General features: G+C 47.3%; 1 protein-coding gene across 1 annotated transcript in view; it reads left to right on the forward strand.

The window, feature by feature from the left end:
- The window catches only part of PTPN1 (protein tyrosine phosphatase non-receptor type 1), a 66,026-nt gene extending 38,619 nt beyond the window's left edge, over positions 1-27,407 (forward strand). The window contains 10 exon segments of the mRNA XM_079719334.1: positions 4,581-4,599; positions 4,602-4,645; positions 7,209-7,299; positions 10,202-10,302; positions 13,156-13,254; positions 18,768-18,905; positions 22,758-22,967; positions 23,367-23,528; positions 23,913-24,136; positions 26,871-27,407. Of these exon segments, the coding sequence (XP_079575460.1) occupies positions 4,581-4,599; positions 4,602-4,645; positions 7,209-7,299; positions 10,202-10,302; positions 13,156-13,254; positions 18,768-18,905; positions 22,758-22,967; positions 23,367-23,528; positions 23,913-24,136; positions 26,871-27,057 (1,275 nt within the window). The 3' untranslated portion in view covers positions 27,058-27,407.
- Positions 27,408-27,809: the final 402 nt, after the last annotated feature.

Consider the following 27,809-nt stretch of genomic DNA (forward strand, 5'->3'; position numbering starts at 1 on the left):
TAACTCCATTTTCTTTTAACCTTACCCCCGACCAGTGTACAAGATGACCCAACATTTCCTCAAGCTCTGGCAGGGATGATTATTGTATATCCTGCTGCCTTTTAAATGCTGGCCAGTTTTGTTCCTTCCTCCCTCTCCCTCTTTCTCTTTCAACTACCACATAAGAGTCTTATGTTCTTGGTTTACTTTTCATCATCTTTTTCTGTTCAGTACATAATCATTTTAAATTTTAAACCCAAGCAAGCTTGGTGCTTGTTAGCTAAATTTTAAGCTTTTTCATTATTATCTAAGCATTGTAGTTTATCTTAAAATTTAACAATATTGGGGCTTCCCTGGTGGCGCAGTGGTTGAAAGTCCGCCTGCCGATGCAGGGGACACGGGTTCGTGCCCCGGTCGGGGAAGATCCCACATGGCGTGGAGCGGCTGGGCCTGTGAGCCATGGCCGCTGAGCCTGCACGTCCGGAGCCTGTGCTCCGCAACGGGAGAGGCCACAACAGTGAGAGGCCCGCGTACCGCAAAAAAAAAAAAAAAAAAAAAAAAAAAAAAAATTTAACAATATTGAGTATGTGACTTCTCATGTATTGATTATATAAACAGATAAATAAAATATTTTCCTAAGGTTTTTGTAGTAAATTATATTGTTCCATTAACTAGTATAGATAAAGAATACAACATTGCTTTCAACTTGAAAGACATTGAACTTCTGCCTTTGATAATTTGTGTATTTCTCAGAGTATACTTTGTTATACAGAAATTTTATATTCTCATTTATAATGAGATTTATGAATAACGAAATTTGTTCAACACATGTTATTTTGAAGAGTTGGTTGCTAAAATTTTAGTCTAGCCACCCCTCCCCCCCCATTTCTATATATATCTCCCTATTCAGTGGTGACTACTGCAAGAGTTCCAGGAAATGTACACCCTGTATGTTCACTTATTGCATTTTAAATTATTGTCTTTACTGTACTTCTGCATTTCCCTTCAGTCTAGCTCTGTCTATTTCTGAGAGCCAGTAGCTTCCATAAAGTACTAGATAACGGCCGGAGCAATCAAATTAGGCAACCATTTGTAAAATGGGGGTGCGGGGGAGCATAGAAGATGCTGAAGGTGCTAAGGGACTTGTAGTTCACTGCAGTTCCAGCAAATAAAAGGTACCACTGGAGTTTTTTCTTCCTTTAGACTTTTAAAACAGATGGCTGTCCGAACCATCTAAAAATAACCCTTTTTGCTTTGAATCCACATTTTCGTAACTCTTTTGGTACTCTCTTGTCAGGAGGCCGTGTGACTCAATTGCACAGCAAAATAATAATAATAATAAAATGATTGGAAAGCAGGATTGGACCAGACATTTGCTTAAACATATTCCCTTTCAAGAACATTTCTGTTCCATAAAATGAAGCAGATTGGTATGGAGTTAAGGACTCCCTGAGCTTTGGGGACCTTTGGAATCATCCCTTAATTCCATCACTAGAATTAGGTTGAGTGCCTGCTCTGAGCCTGGGCCGGTGCTAGGAGGGGTGAGAAAGGTGAAGGTCTCGGCCCTTCCCAGCAGACTCCCAGCTTTAACAAGACGCTGGCTCCACCTCATCACTCTCAAATAGTTTTAAGAGAAATATGCGTTTTACTGTGGAGCCAATAAGAGACATTCACCCTATTCTGGGACTAAAAAGAAAAAGGTGTTAAAACCAAAATCGCTAGGTTTAATTTAGCAAAGTGCTATAAACCTGAAAATATTTCTGCAAGGCCGGATTGGCTTTTATGCCTGTGTGTTTTCAAAAACGGAAATCTCAAGTAAAAAATTATCAGCTTCTCACCCAAGTTTGACTTTTTGCCTAATTAGATTTGGGAGGTATTTGAATAATGGATCATGAGCTTTCCTGTAAATACAGAAATTGATTCACTGTGGGCCCTAATTCATTCCAGAATTACCAGAGCTTTATAAGCATGTTATATCCCTTTGTACTCACTGGGAGGTCATCTGTTATCTTGTTAAGTGAGTGTGGGAAGATAGGAAATAAAGAACTAGCTTTAGAAATTATTCAGGTAATGTCGGTTTCTGCCCTGTTCACTTCCTTGCCTCTTAAGATTTCCAGTTCAGATGTTTTGTTTAAACTTTATCAAGCATTTTGTAGCCCAGCTTTCTAGCCCAGCCAAATCATAATTTTGGAAGAACTTGCTTTTTTCCTCTCATGAAAATGGTTCACTACAGAGATGAGTCAGATCATTTGGGGTGCCCAGTGCCTATATAAAATGATACTGTGTAATTTAAACCATTTGCCTGTAAGCTTTGACCAAACTTGAGCTCTGCTTTGGTAGCACATCATCAGATTTATTCTCCAAGAGAGCATGAACGTTTGACGTCCATTACATATGATGTTTCATTCTATGACATTTCTGAAACCTACACTAAGAATAGGAAGTAAGCTTCTAAAAAGCCAGGAAAGAACTGTCCGAGGGAAGGAAGTGGATAGGTTATCTGTTTGTTGGTATATTTGATTTCCCACTGGTAAAATTTCTAAGTTAGTGTGATCCCATTCCTGAAATTATGAGGTACACTTTGAATGATTGTTGAAACGTTCAGTGGGTATTTTTTAGGGGATGCTTCTGGAAATATGTTTCATGGCAAGTTTATTGTTTCCTTTTTGGCTTGGCTCCTCAGTTTACCCAGCATTCATCTTTTCATCATCAGCTTTAAGGCCTTTATTTTATTGTGTGTGTGGAAGTTTTACATACTTTGGTGGATTATTTAATCTTTGGTCAGAGTAATCAGAGATCTTCTAGGGATACTTCATGCTTGGGATGAAAGTCTCCTTAAACTTGTTCATTAGTCAGGGATCTGCTTTTTCTACAGCTGTTAGAAGGTTAGCTTACCTTTGATACAGTTTTAGAATACAGAAATCTTGTTTTGCTGTAGTTCTGTAAAGTTTTGTGGTACAGTAGTTTATCTGCTTTCTTCTAAACCATTATTGGTAGTTATTTTAAATTTTAAAGGTACTTTATCACTCCTCAATTTTAAGACTCTAATCCTGGCATTTTATTTTACTGAATGAAATGTAAATACTTGTATTCAGAGCATGCATATATTTCCCATATGCCATTCTAAAATAGAGAAACACTTAAACTGGGTATATTTTATTATTTGTAAATTATACCTCAAAGCTGGTCAGAAAAACTAATTGAAATACACACTTCAGATCTGTGTGTTTTGCTCTATGAGTATACCTTACTCTTAGAATCTCTTTTTTAAAAAGTATTGTGTGAATAACTCCTATTTTTATTAGGTATCTCCAAGTTTTGCTGTGTTCTCTCTCACCAGAAGAGTACAGATTAATAAATCCTTTGGCTGAATAAAATCAATTGCACACTGTTGTTGCTATTTTGGCCCTTATTTCCTCAGAATGAATACTTATTAGTTCAGTGGTTTATCCATGTCAATGATTCCTTCCATCTTCACCCAGTCACACCAGCTGGACTGATCAGATTGTTTCACATCACAAGGCAAAATTTGTACCTTTTACTAAACACTTCCAAATAACAAGTAGAATAAGAAATTTAAAACTGAGGTTTATTTTCCTTCAAGTCATTTTTCTGTATTGTGTAGCATTTCCCTGAAAGCTTAATCTCATCCATAAATGATGTGATGGCTAAGTTACTACTGGACTAATTTGTTTAATCCCAAGTGGGTTTATAATACATCATCATAGCTTTAAATTATTATCTCATTTCTAGTATGAGTCAAAAACTCCTCCTTGTCATTTTGTAGTTTTTTTAATAAGTAGAAGAGCAGAATGTGGGCATTCTTTTTTGTAAAATCCAAGTTGAATGTATACATGGTTTAAGAACTTAAATAATACCATGATAAGCTTATAATAAAATCCAGTTACTTGCTGCCCGTACCTCCCTGTTCCCCAGTCTTTCTCTTCATGAATGACTATTTTGAACTCTTTGAGCTGCTGACTCTAGCTTGTATTTATTTCCGTATTTCTAAGGAAAATGCTTATCTTTGGATTGATTGATTTAGATCTTTACTAAGGTATAGGATTTCATTTTCTTAAACAGCCATTCCTTCTGCTTTCCCACTTTGCTTCCCCTCCCCCATTCTCCCAGTATGTTATACTTTTTGGTTAAAACCATATTCATTGTGTACATTATTTGCCTGTGCACATAGTCACAGATAGTGTTGTACTGTACTGTTTCCTTTTTAATAGATTTTCCTGTAGTTAATACTTCCCTGCCTTTTCTTCATCTGTAGAGTTTTCTTTCTACCTGTTGCTAATTCTTCCCATAGCTTCTGATAGCCTCTCAGAACAATTTTCCACAAGCTCATTCAGTGCTATGCAATAGAAACACAACGCAACCCATATGTGTAATTCTCCTTTTTCTAGTAGCCACAGTAAGAAAGATAAAAGGAAGCAGCTGAAAATAGTAGTATAGTTTGCATAATCCAGTATGTTCAAAACGTTATTTCAACCAATAGTCAGTATTTCAAATATCTGAAATACCTTACTTTCTTTTTTTAGCACTAAGTCATCAAAATCCAATGTGTATTTTTACACTTGCGCAACATCTCTTTTCAGGCTGGCCGCATCTCAAGTGCTCTCTCGTGGCTTCTGGGCTGCTGTTTCGGACAGAGCAGTTTCAGGTGATTCCTCAGCTTCAGATTTGGTCTTGGAGGCATCCCTACTGGGGACCTCTGTTCTTTGGTCTGGGTCGCTGGGTCTGTAGGCTGCCACACAGCTACCATTCTGAGACTTCTTTGCTTTGCTTCTCAGTTGGATTCCCTGTTTTCTGGACTTGAGGTCTTCTCATTTCCCTTTGGTGGTCTCGTTCGGTTGCGGTTGGTACAGGGGACAAAGGCATGTTGTTGACACGTCTCTCTCTTGAGTCATTCTGGGCCAATCTGGCTGCTTGCCTCCTAGGGCTGGTACATAATTGTCATCCTGGGGCCTCCCCCATCACAGCTTTTGTGGAAATTTCCTGTGCCTTTGCTCTTGTGTTGGATCCTTCCCCCCGACCCCCGTCCTGTATATCTTACATCTTTCTCTTTCGTGGTTTATTTCCTCACTCAGGTGGGAGACATGCTCCAGTGGATTGCTGCAGCAAGGGAGCAGGGGTGGTAAAGTTTTTGAGACCTTGCATATCTGAAATGTTCTTCTTGTCCCTTCTCACTTGTTGATTATTGGGCTGTGTATAGAATTCTAAGTTGGACATCATTTTTCTTCAGAATTTTGAAGGCATTGCGCCATTGCCCTTCAGCTTTCAGTGTTCTTGCAGAATCTGATCACCTTATCTTTTGAAAGTGAACTATTTTTTCTCCCTGGGAACTTACAGAATGTTCTTTTTGTCTGCAGGATTCTGGAATTGCAAATTAGTGTGCCTCGGTATGGGTCTGTTTTTATCATTTTGATGAGCACTTGATGTGTCTGGCAGATTTCCTTGAACTATTTTTTAATGTATTCTTTTCTTATATTTTGTTTTGCTTAATTTTCCATTATTGTTATTTATTTATTTATTTATTTAGGCTTTGCCTTCTGGAAAGGTAGGATTTCTTCTACCTTTATCTTACCACTCTTCAGTTAAGCTTACCATTTCTGCCATCTTGTTTTTAAGTTGCAAGAGACATTTTTATTGTATACAACATCCTGTTCTTAATCCATGGATACAGTATCTTATCTGAGTATATTAATAATGTATATATTTTAAGCTTTCATTTCTCTGCAGTTTATTTCCTCTAAGGGACCTTTTTTGCCTGTTTTGTTTTTCTTTTAAATCTCTTTTGTATCAGAGGCTTTCTCTCCTCTGACATCTTGTAATCAGTAGTGTGTGCATGATGAAGAATAGGGGCTTACAGGGTCTACAGCGAGCTCTGAGCAGGTGTAAGGGGCTTATCAGCACAGATCTGGCCACTGGGCCTCTAGGTGCAGGCAGGCTGTTATTTCCATACCCCCGTAATGGCATCTCTTGGTCTTTCCTCTTGTCTGCTCAGATCATCTAGAGAGCACTCTGCCCCCTGATCTACATCTTCCAGAAGATAAATCTCCAGATTTCTGCAGAGTCGTGAGGCAGCAGTCACCCAGCAGCACGGAAGGGGGCGGTGGGAGTGGAGATGCTGCTCCCCTCAGGCAGCTCTGCCCCGCTCCCCTGCAGTGAATCCCACCCCTCCTTCCAGAGAAGCACACTTTCTGCGCCTTTGGAAGGTTCTGTGGTGGAAATCCTGATGGTTCTCTGCTTTCCCCACTGCTGGCTTGTAATTGAGCTTTCTCAGGCCTGCCAACCACTAATCAGTCTGATTTCCAGCTTCCAAAATTGTGTTGCTATTATCTGCTCTCCTGTTCTCTCACTGTGGGTTCGTCTTTTTTTTTAAGCTGTAATAGACTATGCATAACATACAATTTACCATTGTAACCATTTTTAGGTGTACATTTTAGTGGATTAAGTACATTCACATTGTTGAATGAGCTTTTCTTTTAATAATATATAGTAAAATACAGACTTAAAGGAAAAGATTTTTAAATAGGATTATAGGGGTGTTGATTTAGGGGAGCAAAATTAGATGTGTGTGATCCATCTAGCAGGACACATAACGTGCATCTTCTGTTAGTCCAGGCACTTGCTCTTTCTGACAGTTTGGTGTAATGGGATTTGTTTACCATCTCCTAGGAAAGCATTTGGATAGTTTGTTGGCGTAAAAGGGCATTTTATCTGCTCTTGATAACTGTAGCTTTACAAAAGGTTACAGATGGAACTCCCAGGCCTGACTTGGCAGGCTCTCCAAGATCTGGCCTGTACCCACCTGTGTGCCCCAGGCCTGTTGTTCCTCCCACCGGCCCACTCACTGTTCCTGCATAAGACGTGAACTCCAGCCCCCGTGCCTTTGCTGTGCTGGGGGTTCCTGAGTGAAACGTGCCCGCCCCCCCATCTTCCTGCCCTCTTCCACATCTTTCCAGCTCCCAGCCCCACGCCACTTCCCCCCACCCCATGCCACTTCCCCCCACCCCAGTTGTCCTTCTGTTTTCCTCCCATGACCTTGGACATGCCTCTGAATTAGCACCTTGCATTTCCCACACTGCGTGGCTCCCTTTGATGTCCGTTTCTGTGCTGGGTCTTCCTCAGTGCCCGGCGCAGGGCCCACGCTCAGTTAACTATCTAGATGAATTCCTGATGCCAGAGATTTCAAGAGAGAACTCTTTATCCTTTTTTTGTAGGATATCCGACACGAAGCCAGTGACTTCCCATGTAGAGTGGCCAAGCTTCCTAAGAACAAAAACCGAAACAGGTACAGAGATGTCAGTCCCTGTAAGTATTCACACTGCTGTTACTCTGCTTCCATTGCGTCAGCTCTTATTCAGCTGCAGGACCTCTCAGTCAGGACTCCTTTAGCCCCGGGGTTTGGTAATAAATTGATAGCAGTAAAGGTTTATGACTTGATTGTTTCCTATAATAAAGGCATTAGAGACTTATAGTAATGGTTCACTTTTCCACCCTTGTAGGAGGGGTAAGGTTTCAGTTCCTGGAAAATTCAGCTAAGTTCAAAGCACATTTTTTCGCTTTGACTATTTTAATGATGAATCATTTTCCTACCAGCTGAAGCAGGGTATAGCAGGCATAATATAATCACTTCTGGGTGACTCAGCAGAAGTCTTATTAGACCCCGATCATTGTATTGAACTGCTAACGATGCCCTGCGCAGGCATTAAAGGATGGGAGCGGTTCACCCCCTCAACTAAAGCCGCAGTCAGCTCTGCTTGTCGACCCCACCTCCTGCTGCCATCATCATTTTTCGAGCTCTTTCCTGCCATTAGCTCTCAGCGTGCCCGCTGGCAGCCTCCTCTGCCTTCTGAGTAATTGGCTCTCAGTCCGCTGATATCTCGAAAGTAAATAACCAAATATGTTAGAATTTGTATAAAGTAACAAAACCTGGAGGGGAGTGAAGGACGTGAACTTTGCCACCTCCTCTAGGCCACAGAGAACCTTCTGGCTCACCTCCATGTGGCCGTTGCCAATCAGTGAGGGCTGTGGCTGCCAGCAGCTCCCCCGGCACTGCTCTCTGCCAGGGACATTGAAGATGCAGCCGGTCAGTCCCCAGCCAGGCACTTCCCGCCGGCCTGCCAAAGCTCACTGCCCTCCCGCCCTGAACTATGCAGCGCCCAGGTCCCTGGGAGGGGCGCGAAGTCGGACCCCGGTTGGCACAGAGCAGTGTGCCTCCAACGGCTGCCACGGTCCCTGCCCCTCAGAGCTGTGTGGCCTTGGGCCGGTTGCCCCCTCCTCTGATCGTCAGTCAAACAGGAGTCAACGCGCATCTCAGGATCGTGCGAAGATGAATAAAGTCACGTCAGCCGCTCAGCCCAGTATCTCACTCGTGAATGTTGGCTGCGGTTGAGATGGTCACTAACTGAAGGTGCTCGCCGGGAACATCTGGAGCGCAGGTCTAGGTCAAGTGACACATGATTTTGCCCCAATGCCCAATACTCTTGATTGAGCACGTCTAGGCTATGGCACCTCGTAGGCTTTATTTAAAAATAATACTAACAGCCTCTCCTCAGGTGATGCTGCTGTGAGGCCCTGGCCAGCCGCCCTGAGCTGGAAAGAACCATCACTGTCCGCACCTTTCACACGGTGTGGCCATGCCTTTGGTCTCTAGCCTTTGCTGTACTTGCTCTGAATTAGACAGTAATATTGTCTTTAATATTCCTTTTCTACATTTTTGATCAAGGCTCATCTAAATGGTTTTATGAACCAGTTTTACAGAGAAAAAAACAGCACTTAAAATATTCTTCCAGAGATACAATTCCCAGACTTTTTCACCCTCACCCAATCTTACTCCTTATATTTTGCTTTTTCTCCCCTACCTCTACTCTTCAGTAGAAAAGGTAATTTTCTTTTAAGGTTATGGAGGAAATGGGGAGAATGTTTCAAGGTGGAAGCTCTGGGGACTGGGTATTATCTTCCATTGGGCAGGTGAAAAACCCAGCACTCGGTGAATAAGTTGTTTGCCCAAGGTCACCACCCAGCGCTGTTTGAATCCACTCACATAACCACCAGCGCCGGTCATAATTTTTTTTTGAGATCTCTTATCTCCATGACCCACTTAAATATTACCCAAGTATTTCAGTTTGTATTAACCCTCTATGATGAGAAACATTATTCCAAACAGTGGCTAACTTCCTAAAACATCTCTTTGGAATCCTTTCGAATAGGAAGCCCCAAACCACTTATCCCCAGTAACTTTTCCTTTCCCACTGGGTGGGGGGAGAACTATTTATGGATGGTCACGTGAGTTTACCGTCCATTGTGTTGTACCAGAAATAAAAATGCCCACCTGCTCTTGTTAGCTGCACTAGCAGGATAAGGAAGGTGGCCCTCAGGGAAACATGGCTTTTGTGACAAAGTTATGGTAAAGGGGAAAAAAAAGGGGCTGTGCTTTTTCAGTAACCTGGGGCAGACCTTCCAAATGCAAGCTTATTTTTAAAAACTCTTCTGAAAGTTACATTTAATAGACTTTCAGTGTTTTGGATTCAGAGTTTATTTTTTCCAGTTAAACTGCCTTTTAAGTGTCTTTGATCATGAGATTTATGTTATACTTGAACTTTGAAAAAAAAAACAACCTCGTATCAAGGAATTCAAGGTATGACTTTTCACACTGTTGTATACTTAGGCCACTTAATCTTCGAACCATTAGGCACAGGTGAGGTTGAGGTGTGATCATAAGTCTTACGTACTTAGCTCATTGTACCAACTAGAGCTCTGGGGACTGGGTGGAATTTTTGGTGGATTTTTTTGCCTTTTAAAGATTGAAGCCACTGTATTTTTTACCCTTTAAAAGTATATATTAGGCATCAGAGAACAGATCCCTTGACATCCCCTTTCCCCAGTCTTCCGAGTTGTGGGGACAGTAACAAATATCCTAAGATGGTATAGCCTAAAAACAGATTTCCCAAACAGGACATATTCTGTGTTTTAGTAGTTTGTCTCTGTTGCTGTTTCATGTTAAGTTTCAAACACTTCCAAAAACCTTTCTGAAAATACTAGTCGTTCCCATATTGATAACTAATCTCAATTAAAACAGCTTGGCCTCAGCCAGTGTGAACGCCCTGAGTGCCACCAACTCACCTTCTTTGCTTTTCCCCATGGGGTGCACTGCCTGTGTGGACATTTGGGTCCTCCAGGATTAACCTCTAAGTTCTGGTTTGCCTTTCAGTTGACCATAGTCGGATTAAACTTCATCAAGAAGATAACGACTATATCAATGCTAGTTTGATAAAAATGGAAGAAGCCCAGAGGAGTTACATTCTCACGCAGGTAAACGGATTGTTCGAATTTGACTCTAATGGTTTTTGCCTTACTTGATGTCAACGTAAGAGTTTCAGAGTGCTGTTGTCTACACCTCAAATAAAATCTGTCACATCTGTTTAGAAGATCGGGTTTTAAACAACCCCAAAAAGCAACAAGGAAGGAAAAAGTCTTCCTTCAGAGATTGTCTGGTCGTGACGTGAATCTTTTCTGGGAAGTATGGCATTGCTGGGTTTATAGAAAACAGCAAGAAAATGCCAGAGTGGCCTGTGGTCTGTTGACAGAGGCAGCAGCTAGAGAAGAGCAGTACCTGTGTTGAGTCCATAAGTATTCGTCTCAGAGTGTCCAGTGCTGCTCATGGAAATCTAAGAGGGTTAGCAATAGACGAGGAATCTTTATCCAGATGGCCATTCAGAATTCCTCTGCATGGTCCTCATTCTTGCGGGGGGTGTGGGGGGTGCATGGAGGGGGTAGATTATGTGGACAAGCATGCAGAATCACTTGAAACTCCCACTGGTTTTTGGCATCTTTATGGGAAAAAAAATCATGAAAGTTGTTTAATAATTGACCTTTTGTGAAACACGTACTGGTGTATGACCCAAAGACCACGGGTATCTGGGAAAGGGGATAAAGGAGTTTCCTTTTAAGTAATTTTCTCATGTCTTAATCTGTGACCTGTAAATTGGTCTAAACAGTCTAAGTTTCTCTCTCTTTTTTTAATCCTAATTTTTGTTTTTTCATTGCGTATCAGTTTTTATCCGTAGTATATTGGGTTTGCGTTATAGGGTGATTGTGAACGTCATAACTGTGCTTAATATTTGGAGACTAAAATGACAATGAAGCCAGAAAGTGCAGTGAACAAAGTCTGCTTTGGGGCAGGGCGTATCCCTGGTGGCCCTTCTTTACCGTCCCTTTTGTCCTGTCCCAGTTCCTTTCCGCACGTGACCACAGTTGGCCCTCGTGCCCCCCAGTCAGTGTATGGAACGTCAGTCCCCAGGCCCTCAGCCCATGGTCCTCCCAGCACCTCTGGGGTGGGGATGAGAAGGAGCGAGACCTTGGTGGTGGCAGGCTGGTGGGAAGAGGTCGAGGCAGAGTGGCTTCTTGGGAACTTCTCCTTTTAGAAGTAGTCAAGTTTCTTACTTCCTAATTTCAGCCATTCAACTTTGGTGTGGGGTCGGGAAGCCCAAAGCAGAGATAGGGTCTGTAAAGTCACACAGAGCGTTAGGAAATCACCATGGAAACTTCTACACCGCCGTCCTCCCCACCCCCATGCCCTAGCGCTTCCTTGGCACATCTGAAGGTCTGTCTGTCTGTCAGGTTGTACCATGGTTATATCCAACTGCTTACATGGCCTCCCTCTGCCCTGAGATTCACATGTGGGATTGAAGCAGGCTGACCCCAAAGTTACATCCCTAGACAATATGACTGAAATATTTTCTAAGCCACAAAACCGAAAAAGCCCTGCCCATTTTTTATTTTTATGTTGTTCATTATGCAAATAATGCAAGGCTATAGTCTCATTTTTTTAAGGGTAGAGAATAATGTCACAGATGCTGGCCTTCATGTCTGTCTTCAAGTGTTGGCTGAGTTTGGCGTGTATCCTTTCAGATCTTACAGGATTTTTAATCCCTCAGACCCGTTCTAAACTGGCGTGAAGTATGGGGGCAGGGGAGTGACCAGAGCCACTGCTATGGGGACCTGGCAATAGGGTCCTCGTGCCCAGCCATGGGACCCCTGATTCCTACCTTCCTGGAGCCATTTTTCTGTCAGTTGGCTGGAAGGGGTTATGGAATCCGCTATTGTCTGAGACTCTGTAAGGGGCCAGGATTTGTCAGGTTTAGGCAGCAAATCCCAGATAAGTTCAGGGAAGGAAGCGAGAGGGCACTGAGGGCTCCGTGGTCGAGGGAAGCGCGGGGAGACTTAAAGGGAAAAGATGTAAAGACTGAGGAGATTTTGGATGAAAGCGAATGGAAACCATTTTAAAAGAAGTGGTGCTGGCCAGAGGAGGTGACATGCTCTGTCGTGCAGGTGATAGGTGATGTCCCTTCCAGGCAGCACTAAAAATTGAGGCAAACTCGAAGCATTCACACCCTATATCCAGTAAACATCTGTTCCCATTGCCAGGGGGGCTGGAGTGAGACAGGCCCCACTGCTCAGCAGGCACCCCTACCCCCCATGCCCCGGTGACACCATACCCCTTGGGCCACCCGCCTGACCATTGTGTGTCCACATCTCATGTTCCTTGGTCCAAGGATGAAGGCTGTCTGTGGTCACGTTAACCATTATTAATAGTAATAATAATCGGTACATTTTATTGGGTGTTTACTGTATTCCAGGTACTGTGGTAAGGCCTAATAAGTATTGATAATAGGAACATAGTTAATCTTCACAACCATGTGAATAGGTGGAGAAACTGAGGCAAGGAGAGGTGGGGTGACTTGTCCGAGGTCACACAGATAGTAAGTGATTGGAGCTGGGACCAAGCAGTCAGAAGCGTCCCTGTTGACCCCTTCCCCACACTGCCTCTCTCCTGCAGCCAGGAGTTTTATTCGCTGTACCACCCGCCCTAAGGCGTTCTCAGTGGAGCCCCTCAGCGGGCCAGTCCAGACCAGAAAGCAGAATCAGTGTTTTCTCTCCTCCATCGCTCAGCTCTGAACCAGCCCTGAGGTGCAGAAATGACCTTTCACCGCGTGGTAGGAAATAGAATTGTGGTCACCACTAGGCCGGGAGAGGCGGGTCCCTGTCCCAGCCGCGGCCACCGCGCTGCCTGAGGGCCCTGTCATCCACTCACCGCCAGCAGTGAGCTTGCACTGGAACGTGTTTGTGTGTAAAATGCATACACTGTGCATTGTGTGTTTGCAGGGCCCTTTGCCCAATACCTGCGGTCACTTTTGGGAGATGGTGTGGGAGCAGAAAAGCAGGGGCGTTGTCATGCTCAACAGAGTGATGGAGAAAGGCTCGGTAAGTCATAGACTGATCCACTGTTTGCATCCCTGCCCGTGTGGATGCCAGTCCACAAAGTCGACATCTGTCCGTGTTTATTTCCTTGAGTTGCTTTTATATTTCTATTAGAAAAACATAAAGAAGCAGTATACAAATACATGTTTATTGTAAACAAGCCAGATACGTAGGTGAATTTAAAAGAGGGAAACAAGTCAAACTGCCCTCGACCTATTCTCCACCCTGCCCCCATCCGTCAGTCCCTCCAGTGTGGGACGCGTGTGTCCTGCTTTCCTCTCCCCTCTCAGTCTCTCTCCTGCTTCGTGTGCTGCTGTGCTTGTCTTGTGGAGCTGTGTGAGCAGAGTTTTATTTTGAAAAGCAAGTTCCTACTGTATCTTCATCATATATGCTTTTTCTGGCTGGTAAAAGCTTGCCTCTCCGCACCTGAGTTGTGGGAGCAGCTGGACCCTGGGTTCGCCTCCGTAAAATCCCCAGACGCTTGGCTCTTGGCCACACCTCTTTAATGTGGACGTTGTGTGCTTGTGCTTCACTTCAGGGTGTGTGTTCCTTTCTTCCAAGTTCTTTGCAACGTGAACTCGAGGTGTGCGTTTGTTCAGGCCACCTCCTGCCCCTCGACGGCTCTCCTCAGGCTCTCCTGCGTCCTATATCCCGAATGACCTTTCTAAAGCAAGTCTCACCGTACCTCTTCACAGCTGAAACTCTTCTGGGGCTCCCCCTGCCTCCCAGGATATGCATAATGTGGCTGCTGGACCGGGTATGGTTGGGCCCTAGTTAATCTGGACCCCCAGCCCCGCCTTCCGTCTCCAGACTTCAGCCAGGACAAACGTTTATTTATTTTATTAAATTGTTCTTTTGTTTAAGTTTTTTTAAGTTTCTTGCCAGTTCTCTGGGCTAATGATCCGAATCACACTCGCCCCACTTCCCGGCATCCCACGTTGCTTCCCTTGGGGCCGTGGTGGCTGTGCTCTCCCTCCCCACACGTCTTCGAAGTAGGGAATAGCTGCCGCATCCCCGCCCCCTGGCTCCCGCCCGCTTCCCGCGACACTCACGGCCAGCACCAGACACTCACGGCCAGCACCAGCACCGCCGGGGCTCCGCAGCCTCAGAGGTGGAGGCCCCGGGAGGAGGTGGGCTGAGGAGCACCAAGACCGGGAGGAGCGTGTGGCCCAGGCCCAGCCAGGTGCTGGCACTGTGCTCTCTGGGGCTCAGCGGGGGCACTGCTGTCGCAGCCATCCTGGCTGCATCGGGATGCGGCCGTGGCTTGCCAGGAGAACATGAAGGCTCCGGAGACGCCACCCCTCTGAAGAAAGCACAGTCGTGGCCCTAAAGGGAAAAAATACAAGTGCAAAGAAGGTAACACATCAAAGGAAACGTGAGCGGTGAAAACCTAAAGCAGTAAAGCACTCGCCACAAAGCCTCTTCCCTCCCCGACCCGGACAGGAACAGTCTTGGTTACAACAAATGGCCTTCTTACGGCGGCACATGTTTAAAATCATATTTTTGCCTCTGCCTCCTTTTCTTGAAAGAGAGTATTTATTCGCTCCACAGTCACAGGTGTAAAGAGCTTACCTGAGTGTTCAGTTGATGCAGTAACGCTTCTTGTCTTAGAAAGAGTGGTTTTTGATTTTCTCTGCAGTGGCTTGATTAATAAAATGTGAAGTTGCAAATGTGAAGCAAACCCTCACCCATCACCACTCATGTCAACAATTTTGAGTAAAGAAACAAAACACGAGGTTCCTGCAACACACGCACTCTGCAAGGGGAAGTGAAACACGGTGGCCGGTGCAGGTGCTGAGCACAGGTGACCCTTTGGGGTCTTCCAGCCTCATCGCTGCTGACGTTTGGGCCAGATCGCTCTCTGTCATGGGGGGCCGGCCTGTGCATTGGAGGGTGTTTAGCAGGATCCCTGGTCTCTGCCCACCGGATGCCAGTATCACCCCCACCCCAGGTTGAAGCCATCAGAAATGTCCCCAGACATTGTCCAGTGTCCCCTGGGAGGCAGAATTGCCCTCAGTTGAGAAACACTCTGTAGTCGTATGGAGGGTTGAGAATTTTAAATCATGACTTATTTATTTTAAAACCATCAGATATGGTAGCATTTGCCTTTTATTTGTTACTAAAAGTTCAGGTGAAACCTCTTTGCTATTTGCACGCGGTTTGCTTTAGCTACTGTTGCCACAGGACACAAGGAGTGGTGTCCCTGTACTGCAGTCACATGTTCGTCACCAGGCCCTGCTCTTCGTTGTCGCCCACCCAAGGCCGACCAAAAATGGACCACAGATCCACTGTGACAACCTTTCCCCTTGGACTGCTATGTTGGCCATTAAAAAAAAAAAAAAAAAAAAACTAGTTGGTTTTTATTGTAGTTTACTGTGATGATGTGACAGTAGTCCCTGTTTTCCTTTGCAGCTCTTCTTTTTACTGTGGGTCTTTTGGGCCTGCAGATTGGCATGGAAAGCAACGTATGGTTTATGGTTCTTAAAGTTTCCTTGGGATAAACATTTTTTTTTTTTTTTTTTTTTTTTTTTGCAGTACGCGGGCTTCTCACTGCTGTGGCCTCTCCCGTTGCGGAGCGGGCTTCTCACTGCTGTGGCCTCTCCCGTTGCGGAGCACAGGCTCCGGATGCGCAGGCTCAGCGGCCATGGCTCACAGGCCCAGCCGCTCCGCGGCACGTGGGATCTTCCCGGACCGGGGCACGATCCTGCGTCCCCTGCATCGGCAGGCGGACGCGCAACCACTGCGCCACCAGGGAAGCCCGGGATAAACATTTTTAATTCAGCCTCAACGTTATCACCCCATAAGGGCTGACTGGGGAAAATTATAAGAAATTGCAGTGTCTTGTTTGCTCAACTAATCTAATTATAACTTCTCGACACAGCCCGTGGTAAAAACCAGCTTGCAGAGCGTTTCCATGTAATGCATATTTGTTTTCTGGTTTCCTTCTTTCGCCAAATAGTGGAAGATGTTCTCCCTGTATTTTTGGCAGACCTGCCCGTTACCCTTTTGGGACCCTGTGCTTCCTGGAAAACCATTGTGCAGAAAATGATTGTGTGTGTTAGACTGAGGTCATCCACATGGCCAAAGTTCTCATTCATTCAATTTAAAAACTGAGTTTAGACATGATGGGATAGAGTGCATGTGTGTAGGGGCCGGGCTTATTGTCTAGGCAGGGGAAGTAGCAAGGCCATGTTCAACCAGAAACATCGCCCATATCTCTCCCCTGAAATCCCTACTGAAGATGCTGTTTGATTTCAAGTGCTTTCAGGCCCGAGACACTAGGTTTTGTATCATAGGTGCTTTAGGGTTTGTGCATCTCTCTCGTACTCTGCTTTTAGTTCTCTGTGTTCATTCTTCTTTCAGCCAAATCACCCATCACAGGGTCACCCCAGATGACTTTCATGGATTTTTCTCAAGATGGCATAGCTCTTTGTTTTAGATGGACCCAAGCAAGGACTCTCTCACACCCGCCTTCATGGTGGTAACAGCAGGTATGACAGATGCCAGCACTTTGGCACTGCCACATGGCTGTTTGGTGCCAACCCAAGCCTCAATGTTAACCCTGAAGAAGGACTGCTTTCTAATAAAATAAATCTCCTTTTCCGGTCACTATGTATCAAGTAAATAGGATAACAGGAAGTAGTTGATATTGTGCTTATTTTGTTTTGTTTTGTTGCATATGTTTACAATAAAAATTTCTACAGGAAATGACAGAGAGCAGGCTGTGGCATGTTGCTATAGATGCCTAAGAGTTCTTTTAAGAACTCCTGTTTTTTAAATAAGTATTGACACTTAGTGTGTGCCAGAATTCCTCAGCTATAGAGTTCCAAAGTCTTGCTCTTTACCCAGATTACAGAGATTTGTAAGGCTTTATATTTGCTTTTGAAAGTGAGTGCTTGCTGTGTGGACATGAGGTTGAAAAGACTTGCCTTTCCTGCCCATGAGGCATGAAAACATTGGCTTCTTCTTTGGTAGCAATTCGCCATTCTGCATTTCTGCTTCTTTGCTTTACTCTTGGTCTGCTCACTGAATTGGGTGCCCACTCCAGCACACGTGGTTTTGGACCTACCAGGGCAGTCTCTGTTTCTGGAGTCTCAAGGCATTACACAGGTCTGATGATTTGAAGTGTGGGAATGAATGCATCCTTTAAGCGTCTCCTGAAGTCTTGCTGTCATCTGCCTCGCCCACTTTGGCTAAGCATGGGATCGTGCCATGCCATTGATGCTTCTGTGTCCTGAGTGGCAGGATCTCTTTGGTGCTGACAGATGGGCTCTGTTGCAGGGGTTCATCTTTGGCGCTCATCATTGGTGCAGGGAGGGTGGAACTGGCCAAAACTTTAAAACAGGCCAGTGTCCAGGCTCTTTAGAAAGCCTTATTGGCCTTCTGTTCGGGAACCATAAAGTTTGATGCTGTGTTGGCATCCCAGTGTGGTGTTTCTTAATTTGTTTCCCTCCCTTTTTTCTGTTGCTTTGGTTTTCATTAAAGCAGGACCGATGAGCTTTTGTTGTTCTGTCTTCGGCCTCTTCAAGAACCTCCTGGCTCCTCTGAGTCAATGCATGTTGAATTATAAGGGTCTTGAACTTGTACCATTTCCCAAAGAGCTGTTTACACACACTGATATTTCATTTGCTGGAAGTCATACCGCCTTTGAGGGTCCCTCTGTCTGGGGACATGTCGGTTCCTCTGGCTTATGGACCTGGCAGCTTAGCCCCCATCTACCTGCTGTTCTTATCCAGAACAGTCATCAGCAACCAGAAATGTCTGGCACAGAAACTTGGCTCAAGCAAAGCATGCCACTAAATTTGACTCAGATTTTCTTTCTTGAACTCTAAATGAAACCAAATCTTTGGGAGTTTGCTTGCTTTAAGGAAAATGTTAATGAGCTACGTTTAAATCGAGAGCATCAAGTAGTTTCTAAAATTTTTAAACTAGAACAAGGGATTTTTCTGAACTGAACCAAACCAGAATGAAAGGGTGGGGTGGGGCAGTGGGTGATCCCCAGCCTTGGAGGACCCCTCTGCAAGCCTTCTCGATTCTGGTTTGCATTTGATTACAGCCCTTCAAGCTTTTTACGGTGTTTCATGTGGTCTCTTCTAGTCTTGGTTATCGTCCCCAGGGTAAGGAGTCTGCGCTATGCCGAGAGCACCCATCAGGGTCTTGATAACCTTTGAAATGGCTACATAAAGTAGTTCATGAGAGCCTAAATCTTGTGTGCCATCTGGCTTCCTTCATGGGTGATAGGGAGAGGATCAGACCCCTGGAACGCTTCGCTGTGTGGAAAACTGGGGCACCTGGGTTTGGAAGTGCAAGTCCTGTCTGCCCGACTAGTCCTGGTCTAGATCTTCACAGACCCCTCCCCATCTCCTCTGGAGGCAGGCAGGTTACATGGATGGTGACCTCCAAGGTCAGAAAACCCTGGGTCTCTGGGTTATCATAAAGCTCGTGGACAGTACTTCAGACCTCCATAGGAAGACAGTCAGTTGCTCACAATAATTCAATGTTATTTTCTCCCCTAGTTAAAATGTGCACAGTACTGGCCACAAAAAGAAGAAGAAGAAATGATCTTTGAAGACACAAATTTGAAATTGACATTGATCTCTGAAGATATTAAGTCATATTACACAGTACGACAACTAGAATTGGAAAACCTCACAGTGAGTATGGCACGCGCTTAAGTCCTTCAGACAGTTACTGGTTGAGATGTCTTTTCACTTGGGTGATACTACTTAGCACCAGTTGTTTATGCCAGTGGTTTTCTGTGCGCCGAGCAAGAAGTAGCTTTAGCACTATGGTGAGTAGAGCTCACCTGCTTACTTACCGGGTGACCAGAGGTGCCTGGGGGCGGGTCGCACCTGCCTCCTTCCCCACAGAGCTCTCTCCCAACACTCGTTAACACCAGTTCTTAGGGAAAAGGGAGTTCTGACCTAAACCTTACCTGTTCCTGCTCCTGCCTTTGCAACTGCACAGGGACTAAAGCGATGGCCTGTGAGTTAAATACCAGCAGAGCACGTGGGCCTCTCTTGTGGTCCACGGTCTCTTTAGTCCGAAGTGAGGGAAGAGGGGCCCTCCAGGGCTGACTCCCAGTTCGTAGTCAGTGTAAGTTTTCTAGATGAAGTCTTGGGCTTGTTTGTGTGGGGAGAATTTATTTATTTATTTATTTTAATAAATTTATTTATCTCATTTATTTTATTTTTGGCTGCGTTGGGTCTTCATTGCTGTGTGGGGGCTTTCTCTAGTTGCGGTGAGCGGAGGCTACTCTTTGTTGCGGAGCACGGGCTCTAGGTGCGCGGGCTTCAGTAGTTGTGGCTCGTGGGCTCCAGAGCACAGGCTCAGTAGTTGTGGCACGTGGGCTCAGTAGTTGTGGCTCACGGGCTCTAGAGCGCAGGCTCAGTAGTTGTGGCGCACGGGCTTAGTTGCTCCACAGCATGTGGGATCTTCCCGGACCAGGGCTCAAACCCATGTCCCCTGCCTTGGCAGGCAGATTGTTTAACCACTGCGCCACCAGGGAAGCCCATGTGTGGGGAGAATTTGTAACACCACCTGCCGGCTATCATTAAATGGATCTTGGAATATGTCTGGGCGGTGTGCTAGAAGCGGCATCACAGAAGGCCCTGCCCTCGGGAGGCTGAATGATTCGCCCGGAGCCATCACTCTGGGGAACCATGCTTGTAGTGGGAACAGTGGAAGGGAGCTGACGGCAGCTCCTGGGGACACCCTCAAACACGGTCAGCCACTGCCTTCTGGAATCAGACTGCCTGGGGTTGATTCCTGGCCCCAGCATATCAAACTGTCAGACTTCAGGCAAAGGGCACCGTTCTCACCGCGTCTCTGTCTGCCCCCTGTCAGGTAGGGTTTTTGAAAGCCTTCCAGAAGGTGGTCCGTGTGCAGTGTGAGAGCAGCACAGGCTCAGAGCACGTGCCGGGAAGGGTTCGCAGGTTCTGTGGGGTTGAAGGAACGTGGGTTTATCTGGGGGCAGTGGGACTGGTGTTCGGGCTTGCGGGCCGAGGCTGGAGAGGAGGGATCTGCTCCTGCGTTACATTCGCGTCTTAGTTTTCAGTTCACTGCTTTATAGTCACCGTGACGCCTGGGGTGGGATTAATAGTCGAAGTAAGATCGAGAATTTAGCGCAGGTGACTGGAAGTGGAGAAGGGGTTAAAATCCCGTGGCTCTGGAGGAATGCAGCCGCGCAGTGGGTCCAGGTCCCCCCGCCGCCCCCTGTGCGCTAGCGCTGGAGCCCCAAGCCCGGCCATAGCCGCATGCGGGCTCTCAGGGTGTGATTTATGGAGGGGTTTGATACGGAGGATTTTCAGCAATAATGTTGGCAGTGGGTTGGTATGTGCCTGGAGGATTACGTGGTAGACTTTTTTAATGCTTTTGAGCGTTTGCAAGCCTGACATTGCAAGTGACTTCTGCTAAACTCTTGAGAAATTTTCTTTTGCTTGTTGAGGGAAACAGAATTCGGACAGAGCAGAAGAGGTTTGTGCTGTTTGCGTGGCAGAGCAGAGGCAGCAGCTTGGAGGTTTGGGGGAGATCTGTTTGCTCCAACAGACGTGGTTTTGAAAAAGTCTTGTCAGACGTGTACCTGGCCGAGCACACGTCTGGAATGAATTCCTTGAGAAAGAGGTGGGCAGGTGTGAGGGAGGGAGTAAACAGGAGATAACCCACACCTTTTTAAGAATTAAAAGAAGGAACTTGCTTTTGGCGTGTTTTCTTATTCCTTTTTTTTTTTTTTTTTTTGCGGTACGCGGGCCTCTCACTGTTGTGGCCTCTCCCGTTGCGGAGCACAGGCTCCGGACGCGCAGGCTCAGCGGCCATGGCTCACGGGCCCAGCCGCTCCGCGGCATGTGGGATCCTCCCGGACCGGGGCACCAACCCGCGTCCCCTGCATCGGCAGGCGGACTCTCAACCACTGCGCCACCAGGGAAGCCCTTCTTATTCCATTTTTTTTTAAATCTATTTTTAAGTGCTTTTCTGTTCTAAAAAAAATAGAAGACACATTTCTCTTTTAAGCCATTAAAGGATATAAGGAGATCATTTTCTAGGGAGGAAAGTATGGAAGTGTTTGGTGTGGTTCTATAAGTTATCCTCATGTCATAAGCAGATTTTTTCCACTTCTGCAGAAAGATACCAGTGTGTGTAATAGCTGGTGCAGGGCGACACATGTGTGTTCTCTGCTAATGTTAGGTCCTTGCTGTTTTTGTGGGTCCTTTTCACACATTTTCATCACACTAGGGTCAGGGAAGGTTGCTGTAACTAGGCTGTGAGCACTGGGAGGGCAGGGCGCGGGGTCATTACCTCATCGTGCCGGGCACACAGGAGGCACGTTATGGACATTTGCCAAACTAAGGGAGACATTGTCGGTCAGCGGGTCTTTGGCCCAAAGTGTTTCACCATCAGCCGCTGTCCAGGTGACCTAGGCACTGGCTTGGCCCTTTGCGCTGTGCAGCTGGGGTGGTTCCTGTCTGCAGGCCTTACTTCCCCTGTGACTGGCTCCCATTGCTGTGGGCTCTTACCTTAGTGTAATCTTGGTTGCTCTCCTCAGCAAGAACTACATTTTGATCATTGCTCCTGGCGACCAGTTGTCCACCCTGGGAGTGGAGTCCCAGAGGCTCAGAGGAAGGAGCGGAGCTGGAAACAGCACCAGAGGCCGTTCTGTCTGTTCCACGGCGAGCAGATTGGGCTAGGGGACAAGGGCCAGGGTCCTCCTTTCAAGAGTTCCTGCAGCGGGCTCTGGAGTCAAGCAAGCTTAGATTTAAACTCCTGCTCCCCCACTTAATGGAGGGTTAGCTGCCAAGCCTCAGTCTTCTAATCTGGAAAATGGGAGTAACGGGACTACGTGCCTCGAAGGATTGCTGTGAGAACTCAGTGAGCTCTCGTGCCCACACCGGAACATGGTAAGCGCTCCGCTTGTGGGGCCAGTGCAGCTGGTCTTGTCAGCATCCTCCTCCTCATCGTGAACCATCTGTTCAGCTGGATATTGAGCCACACGTGGCAGCCTCCTGTCTTTGGAGACTGAGTTGGTAACTTTTTTCTGTAAAATGACAATCCTCTGAGGCATCCAGATAGTCCTGTAAGGAAAGCCCCGAGTTACCCAGAGCTGGTGCCCCACACGTGCAGTTACGTTTCCACTCTTTCATGTGAAACCCCGAGGCCTTTGATGACAAGATTGCTGTGGGTGGCAGCGAAGCATCATTTTGACTTGTGGGGCGGACAGAAATCGGTTGTAACCAGGAAAACGGCAGAAGTGAAAGGAACATTGGAGACAGGGGCTCTTGTGGGCAAGACTGTTCCATCCTAAAGGAGGGGCAGTTGAAGCAGGAGCAACCTGGGGTCCACTCGGGGCTTGGTATTTGTTCACTAGGTTTGTGGACCCGGGGAGAAAAATCTGAGAATTAAGGGTACTCTTGGAGTTAGGTGGGTGGAAAGGCACTTCATGCTTACTTGGAATTAATGATTTCTGTACAGGTGATCCTCTTAGAATCGTCATGAGTATATTTCTCTTCCAGTCTCAAGAAACTCGAGAGATCTTACATTTTCACTATACCACGTGGCCTGACTTTGGAGTCCCTGAATCGCCAGCCTCGTTTCTGAACTTTCTTTTCAAAGTCCGCGAGTCGGGGTCGCTCAGCATGGAGTACGGCCCCATTGTGGTGCACTGCAGCGCTGGCATCGGCAGGTCGGGGACCTTCTGTCTGGCTGACACCTGCCTCTTGCTGGTAAGAAGGCCCTTAAATACCGCGGGAAGAGAAGGGAGCACATTTTAACCTCCAGTCTGGCCCAGGCACAGCTTCTCTGTTAACTGTCTCTGCAATAAACTAGCTTTGATCTTCACTTTTTAACAGCTTCCTTCCCATGAAAGGAGCTTTACCCTAAATAGCTTCGTTTGAAGGAAGGCCCTTAATTTTGATGTGGAAGCCAGGACGATCCAGAGAATCCCCTTCCCTCTCCTTTTTCCCCTGTGCTCAAATGGTCCCAATTTTGCCACATTTTCTAGAATTCTGCCTTCCTCGCTATGACTTTTCCTGAGTAGGAACTGGCATGCTCCAGGACATACACAGTCACATTGTACTTGAGGCTCGGACCTCACTGAGCTGTGTCTCCTCTCTGGCTTTCAGATGGACAAAAGGAAAGACCCTTCTTCTGTTGATATCAAGAAAGTTCTGTTAGAAATGCGGAAATTTCGGATGGGACTGATCCAGACAGCAGACCAGCTCCGTTTCTCCTACCTGGCTGTGATCGAAGGCGCCAAGTTCATCATGGGAGACTCTTCAGTACAGGTCAGCAGTGCTTTTGCTTTAATCCAGGTGTGTTGGTTTTAAATTTTTGCCTGTAAAGAAGGAGGCTGTTCATTGTAAACGTTGAAACAGCATCCTGGGTCAGAGGAAATAGCTAGGCTTCGTGTTTAAATAGCTAAAAAGTTGTGGAAGGTTTCACCATGTTCCATTTTCTGCCTTTGAAGTGCTCACATAGAGATCATTAAAAGGGAGAATAGACTTTTATTTTCATAAGATCTCATCTTCCAAGGACATGGCTGGAGACCCGAGAAGCTGAGAGGGCCCCTCACCTAGCCCTCACCTCTGCTCACTTAAAGGGGAGCAGGTTTCCTGACAGATCAGCCAAACGTGAAATCTCATGGGACTTCCTCTTGCTGCTTTTTCAAGGAACAATGGAAAGAGCTCTCCCACGAGGACCTGGAGCCTCCACCCGAGCACATCCCCCCACCTCCCCGGCCTCCCAAACGAATCCTGGAGCCACACAATGGGAAGTGCAAGGAGTTCTTCGCAAACCACCAGTGGGTGACAGCTGAGACTGAGGAGGTTAAAGAAGACGGCCCCGTCAAGGAAGAAACCAGAACCCTCTTAAACGCCCCCTGCAGCCTGGAAAGGTAATGTGAGAGGGTCCTGGCTTACTGGGGGTGAGGGGAAATGGCCTTCTATTCCAGAGATACATATTGATATTGAAGCCCTGGGGACCCAGCCTCCTCCTTGAGGAACGGGCCCTGGACCGTCCCTGCTGCTCCCCCAGCTGGAGGAGCCTCTGACTGAGCCACAGGTTGGCCCGGGAAAGTGACTGACTTTAGCGGGGACCTAGCACCACCTGGTGGTGCTTGTTGGAATCAGGGGTCTGGTGTGACTGAGTCAGGTCTTGCAGCCCAGTGATGACAGTGACAGAAGACAGAAGCCTGCCCTGGACTTCAGGCTGGTCCTGAAACTGATATCCAGGCTTGACCACGTACCTTCAGCCCCCAGAATGATTTTGGGGTACTTAACCTTTTCATGTAGTCGTTTTTTTTTTAAGATTTGTTTATTGTTTATTTATTTTATTTATTTTTGGCTGCATTGGGTCTTAGTTGTGGCACACGGGATCCTCATTGAGGCGCGTGGGCTTCTCTCTAGTTGTGACGTGCGGGTTTCCTCTTCTCTAGTTCTGGCGCACAGGCTCCAGGGCACGCGGGCTCTAGTTGAGGTGTGCGAGCTCAGTAGTTGTGGCGTGTGGGCTTAGTTGCCCCGCAGCATGTCGGATCTTAGTTGCCTCACCAGGGATCGAACCCGCATCCCCTGCATTGTAAGGCGGATCCTTTACCACTGGACCACCAGGGAAGTCCCCCTTTTCATGTGTTCTTGATTGAATTGATTGCCGTTTTGCTTCCTTACAGTTTGACAAAGATTACTGAGCACCTACTGATGCATGTGAAACCCCGAGATAACTAGACTGGGGCCCCCGGTCTGTGTTCTAGACCATCTTACTTGGAAGGGAGCAGTAGATTGTGGTGGTGGCCCATGGATAGGGATGTGATGGAGGTGCACGCTGAGGGGGTCAGCCTTAGAGAGGAGACACCCAACCTTCCCTGGGTGGTCAAGGAAGGCTGCCAGCAGGAGGTGGCATCATGCACAAGCTTGAAGGATGAACGGGGGTTAGCCCGAGCCTGAGGCCGTGGAGGCAGTGCCCTTGGTGCCTGCATTTTTGGAGGGCAGTTTAAGATTAGTGCACGCTTTGACCCCATGTTTGTCTACACCTAGAAACTCAGCCAGCAGGAGTTCTCAAGCAGGTGTGCAGAGATGTCCAGGTAGAGGTGTTCGTGGTGGTATTATTTGTAATGTTGAAAAGCTAGAGATGAGCTGATTGTATACCCAGGGATTAGGTAAGTCGTGCTTTCTCCCTGTGTTCGATGTTCTGCAGCTATTAAAGGATGGGATCAAGGTGTATTGTTACGGCCGGACATTGGAGCGGTCATGCCTGAGAAAGCAGGTCACACACAGTGTGTGCCCCACGGGGGCCTCTGGCTAAACAGATCATCAAAATCTTCCCCGGGCACTTTGCTAAATGCTGGTTTCCAGGTCCCAGTCCTGACCCATGAACCTACTCCCCAGGGCCTTTCGTGCAAACTGGTCCTCATCACAGGAACACCGGGTCTGGTTCTGGGGCTCGAGAGACACTTGTCCAGCGGGGCCTCCCAGAGCAGGTGCTGAGCGAGTGCGACTGTGCCCCGCTTCCCAGGGCCTCTGTTGACAGTCTCAGGGTGGGCTGGCGTGCTCCCTCTGAGGGCTCGCCGAGGGCCGAGGATGAGAGGGATGGGAGCTGGCACGTGACTTGGGTCAAATTTGTGTCATTGGTCCTGTTTCTTTATTCATGAAGACAGTGGAGAGAAAGGTGCCTTTCACATTCTGTGGGTGAAGGTGGTGAGCAGGGAAGTATGGATTTGGGAAGCTGAAAGCCAGAGAATTCCAGGAAAAGAATGGAGTTGGACCAAGAACCTATGCGCCTCTGGGCACTGGGGAGGGCGGGGAGCCCGCTTGCACACAGGCCTCAGCCCTGCGGCTGGGGCCTCACTGGGTGGGCGCCGAGAAGGGTGCTTCGTGCAGCCTCCTCCTGTCTCCTGGGGAGGAGGTGCCCCCGGATGGTCCTGCCAGTCACGCAGGAGGCTGCTGGGGCAGCAGGGCCGTGGAGAGGCACGTGGGAGGCAGGACATCCTGTGGCCAGGGCCGCCTCAATGGACGCAAGGGTGGGAGGGCAACGGCCTGGGAGAGGTGGGGAGGGGAGAGGCAGGGTCTGGCTGCACCCAGGCCCACAGCCTCTGCTGGCCTCTCCCGGGACAGCCCCACAGGGTGGCTCTGGCTCGCCCCCAGCAAGGTAGTCAACTGACTGCACACGGGACACCTGGGAAGCGGGCCTGCTGGCAGGACTGGCTGGGCGTGCAGCGGGGAGGGCAGAGGGTCAGCACTGCAGATGTGTGGTGTCTGCATGTCAGCAGCAACAAAGGCCTCTGTGTGTCCGCGTCTGTCAGGCCCCGGGGAGGGAGTGGAAGCCTGTGGCCGCACTGTTAACCTTCCCTGATCTGAAGGGGAACATTCTACAAGCGGCCCCAGGGGCTGTACTGCCCCTCAGACCCTTACCCAACCCCATCACCAAGGAGTCCGCGGGTCTCTGGAACCCCACCCTGGCCCTGCTGTTGGGCCCTGGGAGGGAGGCGGTGACAGGCGGGCCTCCGGCCAGTGTCAACATCAGCAGGCTCTGCTTCCACGTGGCTCATTTTTTCCTAGAATTCCTCCGGGAACAATAGCATCCTTGCCATTGTTTTCTCGAGTGAGTAACCCGCCTCTGCCCCCCTCATTCCTCAGCGTGAGTCAAGACACTGAAGTCAGAAGGCGGGTCGTGGGGGCAGGTCCTGCCCAGGGGGAGCCATCGCCGCCCAAGGAGGAGCGGGACCAGGCGCCGACTCACTGGAAGCCCTTCCTGGTCAACGTGTGCGTGGCCACGGTCCTCACGGCCGGCGCGTACCTCTGCTACAGGGTATGTTTTCACTGACGGACGTGCTGGCCAGACCGCGTGTACGGCAAGCCCTGGCCGCCAGCCCGGCGGTAGCGCTCAGTGCTGCGGGAGCCTCTGAGCCAGCCTCACAAGAAACAGATCAAAGGTTTTCAAAGTCTGGGACTGTGAAGGGCTAACGAGAGAGAATTGAGGATTGATGCACCGGGGTCTTAAGGAGCCCTGTGGTCCCAAGAATAGAAGAGTCTAATCTCAGGGCCTTAACCTATTCAGGAGTAAGTAGACAAAATGCCAAATACGTCTCTCTCTCTCTTTTTCTTCTTTTTTTTTTTTTTTTTTTTGTTCATTTGTTTTTGAAAAAAAAGTAATAGAATTACAACACATTGTTGTTTTTAACCTTTATAAAAAGCAGCTTTTTGTTATTTCTGGGGGAAAAAAAAAAAGACTAGGCACTTACGAAACTTTCTTGTGCCCTTAGGCGGTGTAACCAGATACACAATTTTTATTTGATTTCCCAGGGAAAGACTCCCACACTTTTGCGAATGTAAAGTTCTTTGGAGGAGAGGGTTTGAGGGTTTTGGACATCATCTTGCTCAGGCGCTTCCTCTGCTGAGCGCGCACTGAGCTGGGACAGTGCCTGCGAGCTTTCCCGTTTTAAGAAGAAAAACAACAAAAGGCCGTCTCTAGAAAACAGAACCCGGCTTCTGCTTTTGCTCAGGGTGTCCCGCTGGCTTCCCGTTGTCTGCTCCTCCACCGGCCCCCTCTCGTTGCAGCCGTCTTGCGCACATCCT

Source organism: Hyperoodon ampullatus (assembly GCF_949752795.1).
Source record: "Hyperoodon ampullatus genome assembly, chromosome: 14".
Taxonomy (NCBI): Eukaryota; Metazoa; Chordata; class Mammalia; order Artiodactyla; family Ziphiidae; genus Hyperoodon; species Hyperoodon ampullatus.